General features: G+C 37.5%; 1 protein-coding gene across 3 annotated transcripts in view; it reads right to left on the minus strand.

Moving 5' to 3' along the window:
- Positions 1 to 8,170, minus strand: part of cldn19 (claudin 19) — a 73,757-nt gene extending 65,587 nt beyond the window's left edge. For all 3 annotated transcript variants that reach the window (XM_077572385.1, XM_077572383.1, XM_077572384.1), the window contains exon 1: positions 7,545 to 8,170. In XM_077572385.1, the coding sequence (XP_077428511.1) occupies positions 7,545 to 7,767 (223 nt within the window). In that variant the 5' untranslated portion in view covers positions 7,768 to 8,170. The remainder of the gene's footprint in view (positions 1 to 7,544) is intronic.
- Positions 8,171 to 15,246: the final 7,076 nt, after the last annotated feature.

Here is a 15,246-nt window from a genome sequence, read left to right on the forward strand (position 1 = left end):
AGACCAGCTCTACACCCTCGGCAGGGCCCTCGAGGGTGCATGGGAGTTTGCCCCTCCGGTCTACATGTGTTTTGTGGATTTGGAGAAGGCGTTTGACCGTGTCCTGTGGGGGGTGCTTCGGGAGTATGGGGTACTGAGCTCCCTGGGCTGTTCGGTCCCTGTACAACCGATGTCAGAGTTTGGTCCGCATTGCCGGCAATAAGTCGGATTCATTCCCAGTGAGGGTTGGATTCCGCCAAGGCTGGCCTTTGTCACTGATTCTGTTCATAGCTTCTATGTCAGTTCTGTCCAGTGCCTCGCTCACTCACTCATTCATTCCTCCAATCAGCTGGGCGGAGGAGAAGCCGTGAAGCCGATCACTCCGCTCCGCGCGCACAGTCCTCCGCTGCTCTCAGCATAGAACTGAATGAGGCGCTATGATCCGTGATCCAGCCTGTGTCTGTAGCCATCTCCGCGAGTGAAACTGAAACTTAACAGTAAGTGCGTTAACATGACACTTGAGAAATTCGGAGAACTGCCGTAATCCAATACGATCGGAGAGCGAAAGTGCGCATGCGCCACAGACCCGCGCGACTGAAAGTTAAAGTTCAACCCGAGACTCATTCCAAGTGGAAACACATATTACAGAGCCCCAGAGATGTCTCTTTCAAAGCCTGCCGTGAAGAGAAAGGTCGGTGATGAGCACAGACAGTTTCAAGAAAAGTGGGGAGTGCAATATTTCTTTGTTGAGCACAGGGGCACCCCGACGTGTCTCATTTGCACTGAAAAAGTTGCGGTGCACAAGGAATACAATTTGAAACGTCATTATACTATGAGACATGCTGAGGAGTACGAAAAATACCAGGGAGATGAGAGAGCCAACCAGGTTGCCAGTCTTAAAACACGTCTTCTGAGGCAACAGGATTTCTTCAAGAAGGCTACCAAAGACAGTAATGCAGCAGTCGAAGCTAGCTACGCCGTTTGTGAGTTGATTGCTAAAGCAGGAAAGCCATTCACAGAAGGTGAATTTATCAAAAAGTGCATATTACAGGCTGCACATATTGTCTGTCCAGAAAAGAAAAGTCAGTTTAACCACATCAGCCTTTCTGCCAACACCGTGGCAGAGCGCATTTCTGACCTGTCAAGTGACGTTTATGATCAACTGTGTGAGAAAGCACAATGTTTCAGTGTATATTCAGTGGCTCTTGATGAGACCACAGACATCACAGACACTGCCCAGCTCGCAATATACTGTATGTCCGTGGTGTTGATGACAATTTTGAAGTGATGGAGGAGTTGCTCACAGTAATTCCAATGCATGGCCAGACCACCGCTAAGGAAATATTTCACCAGCTGTGTGATGCCATTGAGAATGCCGGTTTGCCATGGAAGAGCTTTGTTGGAATAACAACCGATGGAGCCCCATCAATGACAGGGAGGAAGAATGGACTGGTAGCACTTGTTCAAAAAAAACTGGAAGAGGAGGGTGTGGAGGAGGCCATAGCTCTGCACTGCATTATCCATCAGCAGGCCCTTTGCAGCAGATGCCTGAAGTTTGACAATGTGATGTCTGTCGTTGTGAAATGCATCAACCAAATCAGATCCAGGGGCTTAAAGCACAGAAGGTTCCGTGCTTTTTTAGAGGAAATGGAGTCAGAATATGGGGATGTGCTCTACTTCACTGAGGTACGTTGGCTCAGCAGGGGAAACGTGTTGAAGAGATTTTTTGAGTTGAGAGCAGAAGTAAAAGACTTCATGGAGATAGACGGGGTTGCTGTTCCTGTGCTAAGTGATCCCAAATGGCTCATGGACTTAGCTTTTCTTGTTGATATCACACATGAGCTTAATGTACTGAACAAGAAGCTACAAGGCCAGGGGAAACTTGTCAGTGCTGCCTATGACAACGTGAGAGCATTCTGCACTAAACTTGTGTTATGGAAAGCCCAGCTCTCTCAGACAAACCTTTGCCATTTCCCAGCATGCAAGGCTCTCGTGGATGCAGGCACACCATTCAGTGGTGAGAAGTATGTTGAGGCCATTTCGAAGCTACAGGAGGAATTTGATCACAGATTTGCAGACTTCAAGACACACAAAGCCACATTTCAAATTTTTGCGGACCCCTTCTCCTTTGATGTGCAAGATGCCCCTCCTGAGCTTCAAATGGAGCTCATTGACCTGCAGTGCAACTCTGCACTCAAAGCCAAGTTCAGGGAGGTGAGTGGAGAAGCAGACAAGCTTGGGCAATTTTTGAGAGAGTTGACCCCCAGCTTCCCTGAACTTTCCCGAATGTTCAAGCGGACCATGTGCCTTTTTGGGAGCACATACTTGTGTGAGAAGCTCTTCTCCACCTTGAACTTCAATAAGTCCAAGTACAGGTCCAGACTTACTGATGAGCATCTTCAAGCTCTACTGAGGGTCTCCACTGCTTCCTCCCTCAAGCCAAATGTGACTCAGCTATGTGAGAAGAAGAGCTGCCAGGTCTATAGCAGCAAGAAGTAGGCAAGAGAAGCCGTGTTCAGAATATTTCATGTTCAATGTTCCATTCAAGTTCAGAAAGTTAAAGGTTAAAGAGCTGTTAATACAGACATTTGAAACGGAATAAAAATAATTAGTTTTCTCTACTTAGCCAGCCAGTGTATATCTACTGTATGCTCATTATTATTATTTTATTTTTTTATTACTGATTGATTTATTTTTTATTCATCTTTAAGTTAATTTATTTAATTCATTATTTTTTGTTAAAAAATAAAGATATTTGATAACGTTGGAATGTTTTATCAGCGCTTTTCTTGTGGAAATCCTGATGCGGCCCAGTCTCACCCAGACTCTGCCTCTAGCAGCCCCCAGGTAAATTGAGTTTGAGACCCCTGCTTTAAAGTCTTCCTGTTTCTTTTGGGCCACAAATTCTCATCCACATCACAACAATTATCTTCACTTGCTAAGAACTCTTTCATTAAACTGGCTGATCACAGGTTGATCTAAAATATTATGATAACTTGTTCAGCCATTTTGCATGTAAGGATTTATTATGATGAATTCCTGCTAAGCGCTTGTAGAGTGCGAGACAATTCAACAGAGAACCTTTATAATAAATTTTGATCAACATGACATAAACAGTTGATAATGTCAAAAACTGCACAGAATTGTACATAATCATTTGCATAGATGTGCCAAAGCATTTGCAACTTACTCAAAGAAATGAGAACCTGCTATTGTGTCACAATGATGTGAAAATTGGACAAGTAGTTTTGAGAAATTAAATTCTGATCTGAGAAATGTACCAAAGCAACTGAGGAAAATTGTAAACAACATTAGGAGTTAGTTTTATATATATTCTGTCTTTCACCATTACATAATTGAATGAACATGGCTTGTTAATTTATTCATTTTACACATACTGTATGAACAAAGAGTGGATGGAATTAATTCTTGAAAATGGTAGCCACATTTTAGAGTGGAGATATTCTCTCGTCAGTTTTGTGGATTTACAAAAAGCATTTGACACCTTAGATCATGAAATATAATTCCATAAATTGTTCAAATATGCTAAAAGAGGTGTCAAACATCAATGGGTTACCAGTTATTTTAAAAAACGTTTGTTGTTGTTGTTGGATTCAATAGTAAACAATCAAAACACAGTTATGTAACTTGTGGGGTGCCTCAGGCATCGACCCCAGAGCCAGCACTTATTCGTCTTTATGTGAATGATATTTATGGCAACTGTTTCGAAATTATTAAAATGTACTGTATCTTGTCTACAGATGATACCACTTTATTTTATGTCGGGAAATATATACAGTGCTGCTCAAAGGTTTGTGAACCCTGCAGGCATGGTCAGACTTTTTGTATAAAATATTAAAATAACCTTAATAAATGTTTAGTCATACCCAAATCTACAATGCTGACATTGAAAATAATGGACTTGAACAAACAAACAAAAAAATATATATTGTCATTCATTCTTGAACAAAAGTTGTTGATTTAAGAAAAACTCAGATTTCATGGGTGCAAAAGTATGTGAACCTCTCACTTAATCGGACATTGCACCTCCTTTTGCAATGATAACTTCATCCAAACACTTTTTTCAGTCATTTATCAGTCTTTCAATCTACTTTGGTGGATTTTTTGCCACTCTTCCTTGCAAAATGCAGCCAGTTTAGAGAGGTTGGATGGGCGTCTAGCATAAACTGCCCGCTTTAGGTCCCGCCACAGTAGTTTTAGAATTTAAGTGAGGATTTTGACTGGGCACATCCAGAACATGAATCTTGTTGTTCTTCAGACATTCCTTGGTTGTATTGCTGGAATGCTTTGGATTATTGTCATGTTGCATGATCCATCGTCTACCAGGCTGTAACTTCACAAAGGACGGCTTCAGGTTATGTTCCAGAATTTCACAATAATCCTCTGAATTCATGATTCCCTGAATTATGTGGAGTTGTCCAGGTCTTGAGGATGAAAAGGCAGCCCAGAATTTAACATTCGCAATCCCATGCTTCACTCTAGAGTGAAGGTTCTTTTGCTGGTATGCAGTGTTGACTTTTCACCAAACATGACTTTTTTAGTTGTGACCAAACAGTTAAATTTTGGACTCATCTGTCCACAGAAGGGACTTCCAAAAAGCTTTGTTGTTTAGGTACTCGCTGGCAAAGTTGAGATGGGCAGCTTTGATATTTTTTTGTGAGCAGAGGCTTCTACCTAGCAAGCCTCCCATGAAAGCCTTGTCGATTGACTTTTCTTCTGATTGTTGAAGCATGCACATGTGTCCCAGATGCAGCAAAAGAGGTCTACAAATCCCTTGATGTGATATTCGAGTTGGCTTTTTACCTGAATTATCATTTTTCTTGTGGTTCTTGCGGATATTTTTAGAAGGTTGTCCACTTCTAGGCAGGATTGTAGTAATTTTCAGTGTTCTCTAGTTGCAGATGATCTGCTTCACAGTGGAATGATGAAGCAAATTTTTTTAGATGACTTTATAGCTTTCCCCAGACAGATGTGCTGTCACTACCCACTTCCTGAGATCCCCTAAGATTTCTCTTCCTCTCAGCATGACTGACCTGTATGGGTTCACCTGGCGTGGTTTTGTCTCTGTTTCAGATGCACAATTTCTTTGCTAAACTCTCATTTCATTGGTCCATTTTAGTGGATAGTTTAGCTACCAATTTGCCCTACCTGATCCTACTTGACAGCTTGTTTTAAGCAATGCAGCTCAGGGTTCACTTACTTTTGCACCTACATGAATTGACCAAAAACTCTTTTCTAATTAAGTTTTGACTAGACAATTGATTTAAAAAAAGAAAAAAGAACAATGCATTGAATTGATAAACCTACACCTGTTATTTCATATAAAATGTAATGGTTCAGATTGAACAACAAAATCAAGTTGCAAGAATTGGAAAGTCAAAATTGCTCAAGAGGTTCACAAACTTTTGAGAGCAGCACTGTATAATATATTACCAGTAATTGAGAAAGAGTTATATTATCAAGTGGTTCAACACCAACAGACCATCTATAAATACTGGTTAAACCAGATTTATGACTTTTAGTTGTAAAAATATATTTGTTGATTAAAAAAACATTGAACAAGAATGCTTTGCTATTGTTATATAATTCATTGATTGTTTTATACCTGACCTGTTGCATTGAAGTGTGGGGGTGTTCTAGCAAAACCCATACCGAACCTGTCTTTCTTTTACAGAAACATGCTCAGATCACACTACCCCCCATATTTATACAATTAAAAACTAGTGCTGTCAAAAGTCAAAGCTTTAGAGCTTTAACTCCTGAGTTAAAAGCTTTAACTCAATAGTTAACTCCAGCTTTAACTTTGACAGCACTATTTAAAAGTTAAAGAATTGATGGAGTAAAAGCGCATTAAAATAATGTATAAAGCTCATTATGAAATGTTACCAAATAACTTGCAAAACATATTTTTTTTAAGGGAAAGTGAGTAAAAATTAAGAGGAACTGATATTTTTTTCCAAAACTAAGCACAGAACGAAACAAAAAGAAAGATGTATTTAAATTCAGGGTGTCAATTTGTGGGACAAATCTCTTTTATGTATAAAAGCACAATTACTAATATATATATAAATAAATTGTAATCGTAGTTAATTGCATGACTCTAATAAATAACTCACAATTAATTGCAAATTAATCGCACATTTTATATCTAAATTTATAATAAATAATAAAATATTTTATAATAGTTTATAATTTATTACTGCTGAATTTTGCGTGCGTCCCCTGCATCTGCTGCATTGCAACTGGAATTTCCCCAGTACAGGCTTTCCAAGTAAGTTATTGAAGTTATGCGATTAACTACGATTACAAATTTTAATCGACTGACACCTCCAATATATATATATATATTGGAGGTGTCAGTATATATATATATATATATATATATATATATATATATATATATATATATATATATATATATATATATATATATATATATATATATTGGAGGTGTTAGTATATATATATATATATATATATATATATATATTAGGCCTGGGCGATAAATCGATTTTCTGAATTAATTAAAGTGTTTTGTTGTGAATGATTAAAAAAATTATCACATCTAAAGATCAAGTGGCTTGGAGTCACTCCAATTGACAAGACAGCATCCATTCGGCTCTCACAGGATTTTGAGAGTGCCCATGGACACCTTATGGAAAGTTGGAGCAACCTAGCTCATTGCAAATGGCTAACCGAGTGCATTCTTTCAAAGCAGAGAACGGTCTTGCTACACAGTCCAAATAGCTCAACCACTCACTCAAACATTCTGCCTCTTAAACATTGTGTATTGTAGCTGCAGTGCAGTACAGTGCATTTCTATTGGGTAATTTTGACGTGGACATTAACTGGAATTCCCTTCAGTAGAGGCTTTCCAAATAAGGGGCGGTAGTAAAAAAAGGCACTGCCGTGAAAGGCACTTTAAGTTAACAAGATATTAACGCGATAATTCTGACACCCTTAAAAAATTATATATATATATATTAGAGCTGTCAAACAATTTAATTTTTTAATCAGATTAATCACATCTTTAACGAATCTTGATTAATCATGATTAATCGCTTAATAAAAAAGTCTTTTTTAGCTACATTTTTTTCCCGCCAAATTTGAAGACCACCGGTTATGTGTAAATTCTTTTGACATTTAATGTTATGAGGACGTCTTCAAAAAAAATTTGATCCACTGCACACGCTCATCCTCTTCTTTTTCTAATCAGAAAATTACTTGCATAATTCAAAATGGAAAAAAATAACCCCGATATTTTGACATGAATAAATATTCTAAATGTGATACGCAAACATTCATTAAATGCTTTCTTAAATGCATGAAATGATGTTTATTGCTCACACTCAACCTGTGCTACCTTAAGCGTAGCCATCCGTTGTTACGCTAAAGGCTAATCTATGGTCAAAATTAATCGTGCGATTATTCTGCGTTAATTTATGATTCATGCGATAATTTTTTGTGATTGATTAATGAACGCTTTAACTTAAACAGCACTAGTATATATATATGCACAATACTGTATTAATAGTAATACTTACTGTCAAGAGAAAGCATCGAGTCAAAGATCTTGCACTGAACTTGTCCTGTGCTCTGTGAGGCGCAACTCATCCACAGCCCCTCATACAGACCCACAGCGGTGATAATTGCATCACCGACATATGATGATTGCTTCCACTGGGGCAAAGCTGTGGTTGAGATAATGCCGATCCAGCCACCCAAGGCGAGGAAGTAACCTAACAACTGGAGACCGAGGTTTGCCATACTTCTGTCGCTCCTTCTCCCTTCTTCTGCTAGATTAAATCTCTTTTCAAACACTCCTGTTGTCTTCAAACTGTGTTTTGTCCAAATCCTGTTTTCTCTTTTATCTGATACTTTTTGAGCGTATTCTGTCACCGTTTTAACTCACAGATGTAGAATTACATTAGAACTGTTGCAGTAATTTCTCCCTTGTCGAAGCTTCGTTGTCAGATTCTTGAGTCTCTGGTAAAATATAAAGCAAAGTATTTTTTGTTGTTGCCTATAAGTGTTGTTTATCAAGTATCTTATCTTAATTGGGGTTCTTTGCGTGGGTCCCTCTAAGTCTCTCTCTCAATCGTTCGCGCTCTCTTTTTTTGCTACTCACTACTTTTCTCCCTCTGCTCTTTCTTTCCGCTCCAGGCTAAAGTGTCTCAGTAGTAAATGATAGACAGAAAGAAGTAGGGAAAAACAAAAAGTCAATACACTAAGGGACTGGGTTGTGATTGGTGTACTCTGAGACAGTCACGCCTACAAGGAGGGCAGAGACTCGAGAAGGAAGAAGGGGGGTGGGGGGTGGAGCTGAATTGGAATGACAAATTGATTTATTCAGTCAATATTCTGAATCCGGACCGCTTAACGAAAAGGTTTTTAAAAATTTCACTTAATTAAACCCTAATCCTTTTATTAAACATTTTAACACACAACTTTAATTTGTTGCACCATAGCATTAAGGTTAATTGATATTTATTTTAAAGTTTATTTCAGATGTCATTGTTTCTTAAATAAGTGTGGACAAGGAGGGTATCGATTGGAACAGATCCATCAATCAACAGAGCGACAAAAGTAGCTAAAACAGGATGATTTATCACTTGCAGACCACTACCTTTCGGAAATACAGCCCAGCGAGGCAAATTTATTCTATCACCATGGTAGCCCAAACAAATAAGGAAAGCAAGATATTGAGTTTAATGGAATATACTTCCTGTGTACCAACACTGCTTTTCTCTTCAATTTTACTCATAAAATTCTACTTTCAGGTGAGTTTTCTCTGTTAATAGTAGTGCTGTCACTATCAAATATTTTTAGAATCGATTAATCTATCGATTACTCAATCGACTAATCAGACTCATTTGAATTTTGCATTAAAGTGTATTACAAAAACAATTCTTTTACTATTTATTACCCAGTGACTGGTGTTTATTCCGTACTTTGTATTTGTATAGTGATTTTTTTCAAAAGGGATTGGATGTTGGTGTTTGAAAGCGCTATACAAATAAAGATGACTTGACTTGAAGTGTCAATGTTCGGTCGGTTTGGTCATTGTCAAATGTCTTATTTTGATTAAACACATAAGATAATCAATCTTCTTTCATCAAGGACTACAGAAATCAGTGAACAATTACTGTTGATATGCTGAAATCAGAGGATTTGGACAATGTTAAATTAAAAAATGGCTCCAAACGATTAAAATACTTGTCGATTAATTTGATAATTGATTACTTGTCGATTAATCGATTAATTTTCACTAGTGCTCTAGTTAACCAATTTATTCCCAAAAACTTATACAAACTTTCTATTTTAAATATTACCATGGTTCCAAAATTGTTTCATGTTGTTGTTTTTTATGCTAGAGAATACAGAAGGCTTTGATGCAGCCGCTGACCTGAAGCGGTCACTTAAAGCAATAATATTTATTTAAAAAAACGGCCAGCAGATGGCAGCAGAGTTTAAGAGATCAACCAGGGCCATGTTGCAACAAGCTCTTTTCCCCAGTGTTTTCAACAGGTTTGTGAATAAAAAAATAAACGGAAACAGATTTAAATATATTTTGTTTCCTGATGAAGAGACTCTAATCTTTCTTTCCATGTTTTTATAGCAATAGAACACAATATTCTGTGGACCTTGCAAAATCTGTCAAAATCCAGTAAAACAGCTGGGAGCGAAGGGGATTGCTTCAGTGAAAATGGCTGGGAGTGAATGAGTTAATAGTGCCATGGCAATTACAATGACTGCCTATGACAGGGCTCTCAAACATTTGCGACCGGGGGGATGATATTTTGCAGCCTCCTATTAACATCAAAGTTTAAAGGGAAAATCTAGCCGGGATGGCCCATTTTTCACTCATATACTGTCAAATACTTTTCACTCATATGCTGTCTTTATCTATTTATTTATATTATTTATTTATATCTAATTTTTTGATCAGGAAAATTATATTGGGTTGCATTTTCAATTTCATAGTAAATAATAAATAACTAACAAACTAAAATCCGCCCACACATCAGAGAGAGGACTAGACAATACCCCAAAACAGCAATCAATTGGCACCAATATTTAAGTGGACATTTCTTTTTGTGCCCACTTCAACCTCTGAAGCCTTTTTTAGCCTCGCCATGTCTGATGTATAAAAGAGTAAGGAAAAGAGCATCTTACTTGCAATTTCTCTCATGCCAGATTTGCTTTCTGTAAGCCCCAAGATATGAACACAATGGATTCCGAGAGGCTTTTTATAAGCTGAATTGTTCATGTCATTTTATATTAAATTTGAATCGATAAGGTTGAGCTTCACTTTTTTGTTGTTGAGCACAGGAGCACCCTGACATGTCTTAAATGCACAGAGAAAGTTGGGTTAAAGTAAAAAATAAAGCGCAAACAACTCTGAGTTTAGGATTTATTTATTGTAATAAAAGTGCACAACAAAATTAAAAACTCTGATTAGTAGGGCCTGACGGGCAGGGAAAAAATGTGATTACCGATTAATCGTCCTATTAATTAAAAAAAAATAAAAAAATAGTACTACAACAATAACTTTTTCCCCTGCGCTTACAATAAATATATTAATTAAAGTTAGCATTGGATTGCATTTTGTGCTTCAGTATTTCATCTAAAAACTGAAGAATTTAAGGACAAAAAAATGGGGGGTTCTCAGTCCTGTTACTTGTGTCTCCTCTACCTCATGATCCACAAGTGAATGACGGCAAACTAACGTTACCTGTGGTATATCTGGTCACGACACGTTTAGTTTATATATTTATATATATATATATATATATATATATATATTTTTTTTTTTTTAAATAAAATTTTCTTGAAAACTTTTTGGGTGGTGGCCAGTTTTCTTGGGTGGCCCGCCCAAGCATTAACATGGTGTGGGAAACACTGTTGTTGTGGAGTCAGAACAACCTAATAAACAACTTGTTAACAGGGAATTGAGATCAAGGTAACATTTTTCCACACAAGCTTTTGTTTTTCTACTCCACAACTTTCAAGAACAAAGAACTTTCAAGTGCAAAATATGCAATGTTTAAGTACATTTCTGCCGCACTCCCTCCTTAACAAAATTACAACAGTATTTACAATAGTGTTTAAAATGTAAATATTGTGCCTTTCTCAGTAGTGCAATCAGAAAAAGGTTTAAGTGCAGGTAGGTTTGAATTGTAAATTTAAGGTAAAGTGTATGGACAAACACACACACACAAAAAGAGTAGTCTCTTTAATATTTGTTAGCAATTTACAACAAGATCCCCCCCCCAAAAAAAACAAAAACAAACAAACAAACAAACTGTCAAGTAGTGTAGTAGTCCCACACCTACCTTTGTCCACTTTCACACAGTCAAAAGTATGCATTTAAGAAGAGACACATTATGTGCATGGTTATTTGCCTCTTATATAAAATTATAAATAAAATTCACGACTTCACTGTGGTACTAGGCTCACTGATTCGAATCTAACACATAAAAGACAAGCACTGTGTAATACTGTACTAAAGTTAAACCACACTATTGATTATCGCAGCATTTCATTTGAGATCCAGGTTGCCGGGGACGAGGTTTTCCTTCGAGGTCAGTGGATTAATATCGAAGCTAGTAAACGACATTAAGTACTAAAATATGCGTTAATATTCCTCCTCTTTAATTGCAGCTGGATGAACAGTCGTCAAACAGCTGTCTCGAGAATCCTGTTGATGCTCCAGACTTGGCAGAGGTGCTATTTAAAACAACAACAATTTTTAAACAGATAGGATATTGACTAGGGATGCACGATAATATCGGTGGCCGATAATTATCAGCAATTATCGACCAATTTGATGTAAAAAAGAAATCCGCCGATAATAATAGAGATGCCACGTTGTTCCATCTGTTGTGGTTGTGGCGCACGTTGTGCAGTTTTTTGTTGCAATTTTAAAACATGACTTTTGTTTTGGCAAACTCAAAATGAGTTACTGGTTCCCATTGAAGCAGAGATATCAATAAAATTCTGCTTCATGGCGCTTTACACAATGTATTTGTACATGTTAAGTAAGTCTTAAAGTAGGACTTGAAGGCATATTTCTATTCAAGTTAATTTTGCAAACAATTACCGGCTTACGATACTTATCGATTATCGGCATCGGCATTTTCTAAAATTATTGGTTTATCGGTAACGGTTGAAAATAGCATTATTGTGCATCCCTAATATTAACTGTTGACCTATATTATATAATTATGTTCACAACATTTCAATTTGAAAGATTTTAGACAAGCACACTGTGTAAAGAAAGAACTCCATACACATAACTTTAAAGTACCGTTAATTAGATGAAAAATTTTATTACTTTTTCATTTTACATTTTATTATTATTTTGTCATGTCTGTGTGTGTGTGTAACTGTGTATAATATATCATAGAGTCCAAAAGGAGCTATAGACAAGTCTGTCTTCCATTTCGAGATGGGTAAAGACATTTTATCAGTATACGAAAGTAACTTATATATTTCTGAGAGGTTTTTTGTTGTTGTCGGAGAAAGCTTGGTAATATCTTTAGCTAAAACAGGCGGTTGGAGCGTACCCCGAAGTGTTGGATTTTCTGAAGACTAACCTTTGCTTTTTTTTTTTATTCCAGTAAAATTTCGCAACGGCCGAGTCCAACAACTGGAACCAGTTAGCCGTTGGTTTAAATGGAATCATTAAGAAAAAATAATTTATTTTGGGTAAAACTTTCATTTTAATGGTGGCTATTCGTCCTATTAGAGAAATAGGAAGATTATTCCAGCTATAAGTCACTATAAATGCTATCCAGAAGTGGAGTAAAGTTTAAATGAATCAAATCATTTAATTTAGGTGAGATTTTAATGGCAAAGTATTTTAAATTACCTATAGGAAATGAGTAGTGTGGGTCCTGGCTTGCAGGGCTCCATGATTTTTCTGTAATAGGTAGTAGTGTTGATTTTGTCCAGTTAATAGAATAATCTGATAAATGTGAGAATTTAGTTATTAAGTTAAATACTTCCCCTAACGAAATAGCTGGCTTTTCTAAATAAAGTAAAATATCATCGGCATATAGATTAATTTTGTGTTCTGTTACCACAGAGTGAATTCCTTGAATCCTTCTTTCCTGGCGTATAGCTAATGCAAGCGGCTCAATAAATATTGCAAATAATAAAGGGGACAGTGGGCATCCCTGTCTTGTGCCTCTCTGTAGAGTAAAACTCTGAGATATAATCCCATTAGTAGTAACTGTAGCTTTAGGAGAATCATATAACACTGACACCCAGTGAATAAATGACCCACAAACGACTTGACACATTTGCTTGTTTATAAACACAATTTGGCACTTTGCAGCCAAGCGTAACAGGAACTGTATCGGTCACGTGATTTTTCTTTAAGGGATACGCGCGCCGACACGGGGTTTCCCCTCTGTGTGCGCGATACACGCGCCGGCGCTTCCGTGTCATTTGACCCATCACTATGAAGTTGTGTTATCTAAGTCGAAGCCAGGTGTGGAAGTTATGTTACGTCTTGTCTCAATTTAGTCTCCGTCAAGTTAAGTTTCTTTCGCCACTGCCAAGCCTTCCCTGTCTTCACTGCTAAACCATCTTTGTCTTCATCGCCACAGCTAACCCAGCCGTCCACGTCAGTCATCCACAGTTAAGTCATCTTTGTCTCAGTGCCGTCGACCACGTCACAGTTAAAATCATCCTTGTCACAGTCCTGTTGCCAAAGTCACCTTCAAGTTCGCCGCATTCTACAAAGTTGTCCTTGTCTCCTTCAAGACCTCCACGATCTACAACGTTGTCCACATTCCACCAAGTTGCCCACGTTTTACCGGCCACAGTCAAGCCGGCCGCCCCGGCCACAGTCAAGCCGGCCAGGTCTCGCCCAGACCAGGAACTAACCTCTCAATCCTTATCTGTGTCTAAGGTATGAAATGTGTGTAGATGTGTGCACATCACTGTGTGTAATGTTTTGCAAAAAGTGTGAAACTGGGTCTGTGCTTATTGTTGTGCAACTCTGGACAAGTGTTTTGCTCTTTGTGTGTAAACATCAGCAACTGTGTGAACATTTTATTTATTTATTTATGAGAGAGCTCAGTATTGTTCATTCGGTAATCTTACTTAATGTCATCATCATTGCGGTCTCTCTTTTTTCTCTTTTTGTAAGTGCGGATGTGTGTGTGTGTGCATATGTGCGAACGTGTGACTGTGTGCTCATTAATTCCCCTAAAACCTATTAAAAATCCCATAACGTTCACCTAAACCGAATGTGGGTCCTGGCTTGCAAGGTGCCATGAATTTTCTGTAATAGGTAGTAGTGTTGATTTTGTCCAATTAATAGAATAATCTGATAAATGTGAGAATTTAGTTATTAAGTTAAACACTTTCCCTAACGAGATAGCAGGTTTTTTCTAAATAAAGTAAAATATCATCGGCATATAGATTAATTTTGTGTTCTGTTACCCCGGAGTGAATTCCTTGAATCCTTCTTTTCTGGCATATAGCATCAACAAATATTGCAAATAATAAAGGGGACAGTGGGCATCCCTGTCTTGTGCCTCTGTCGAACTAAACTCTGAGAAGTAATCCCATTAGTAGTAACTAGCTTTAGGAGAATCATATAATACTGACACCCAGTGAATAAATGACTTCCCAAAGCCAAATTTATTTAAAACAGCAAAGAGGAAGAACCAGTTAACTTTGTCGAAAGCTTTTTCTGCATCCAATGATATAATAACTGCCTTTTTATCATGCCGCTGTGACATGCTAATAAGGTTAAAGAGCCTCCTAATATTATTAGTAGAGTGACAACCTTTAATAAAGCATGTTTGGTCGCTATGAATCATTGTCGAGATTACTGTTTCTAGTCTAGATGCGAAAGCCTTAGTGATAATTTTAATATCAGTGTTAATTAGTGAAATCGGACGGTAACTTGATGGAAGGGTGGGGTCTTTTTCTGGCTTTAATAAAAGTGTAATTGCTGTTGTATTCATGTGTGGGCGTATGTAACCATTAGTTTTTAATTTCTGTTACTACTCTTAAGAAAAGTGGAGCAAGCATTAACCAAAAATGCTTAAAAAAATATAGCCGGGTATCCATCTGGGCCAGGTGCTCTGCCATTAGGCATACTATCTAGAGCACTGTACAGCTTGTTTATAGTAAGTGGCGCATCTAACATATCTTTATATTCAGTAGTTAACTGAGGTATATTTAAGCTACTGAGGAATTCCTCAATATGCTCAGGGTTAGGCT

The sequence above is a fragment of the Vanacampus margaritifer genome, chromosome 8 (assembly GCF_051991255.1).
Source record: "Vanacampus margaritifer isolate UIUO_Vmar chromosome 8, RoL_Vmar_1.0, whole genome shotgun sequence".
Classification (NCBI taxonomy): domain Eukaryota; kingdom Metazoa; phylum Chordata; class Actinopteri; order Syngnathiformes; family Syngnathidae; genus Vanacampus; species Vanacampus margaritifer.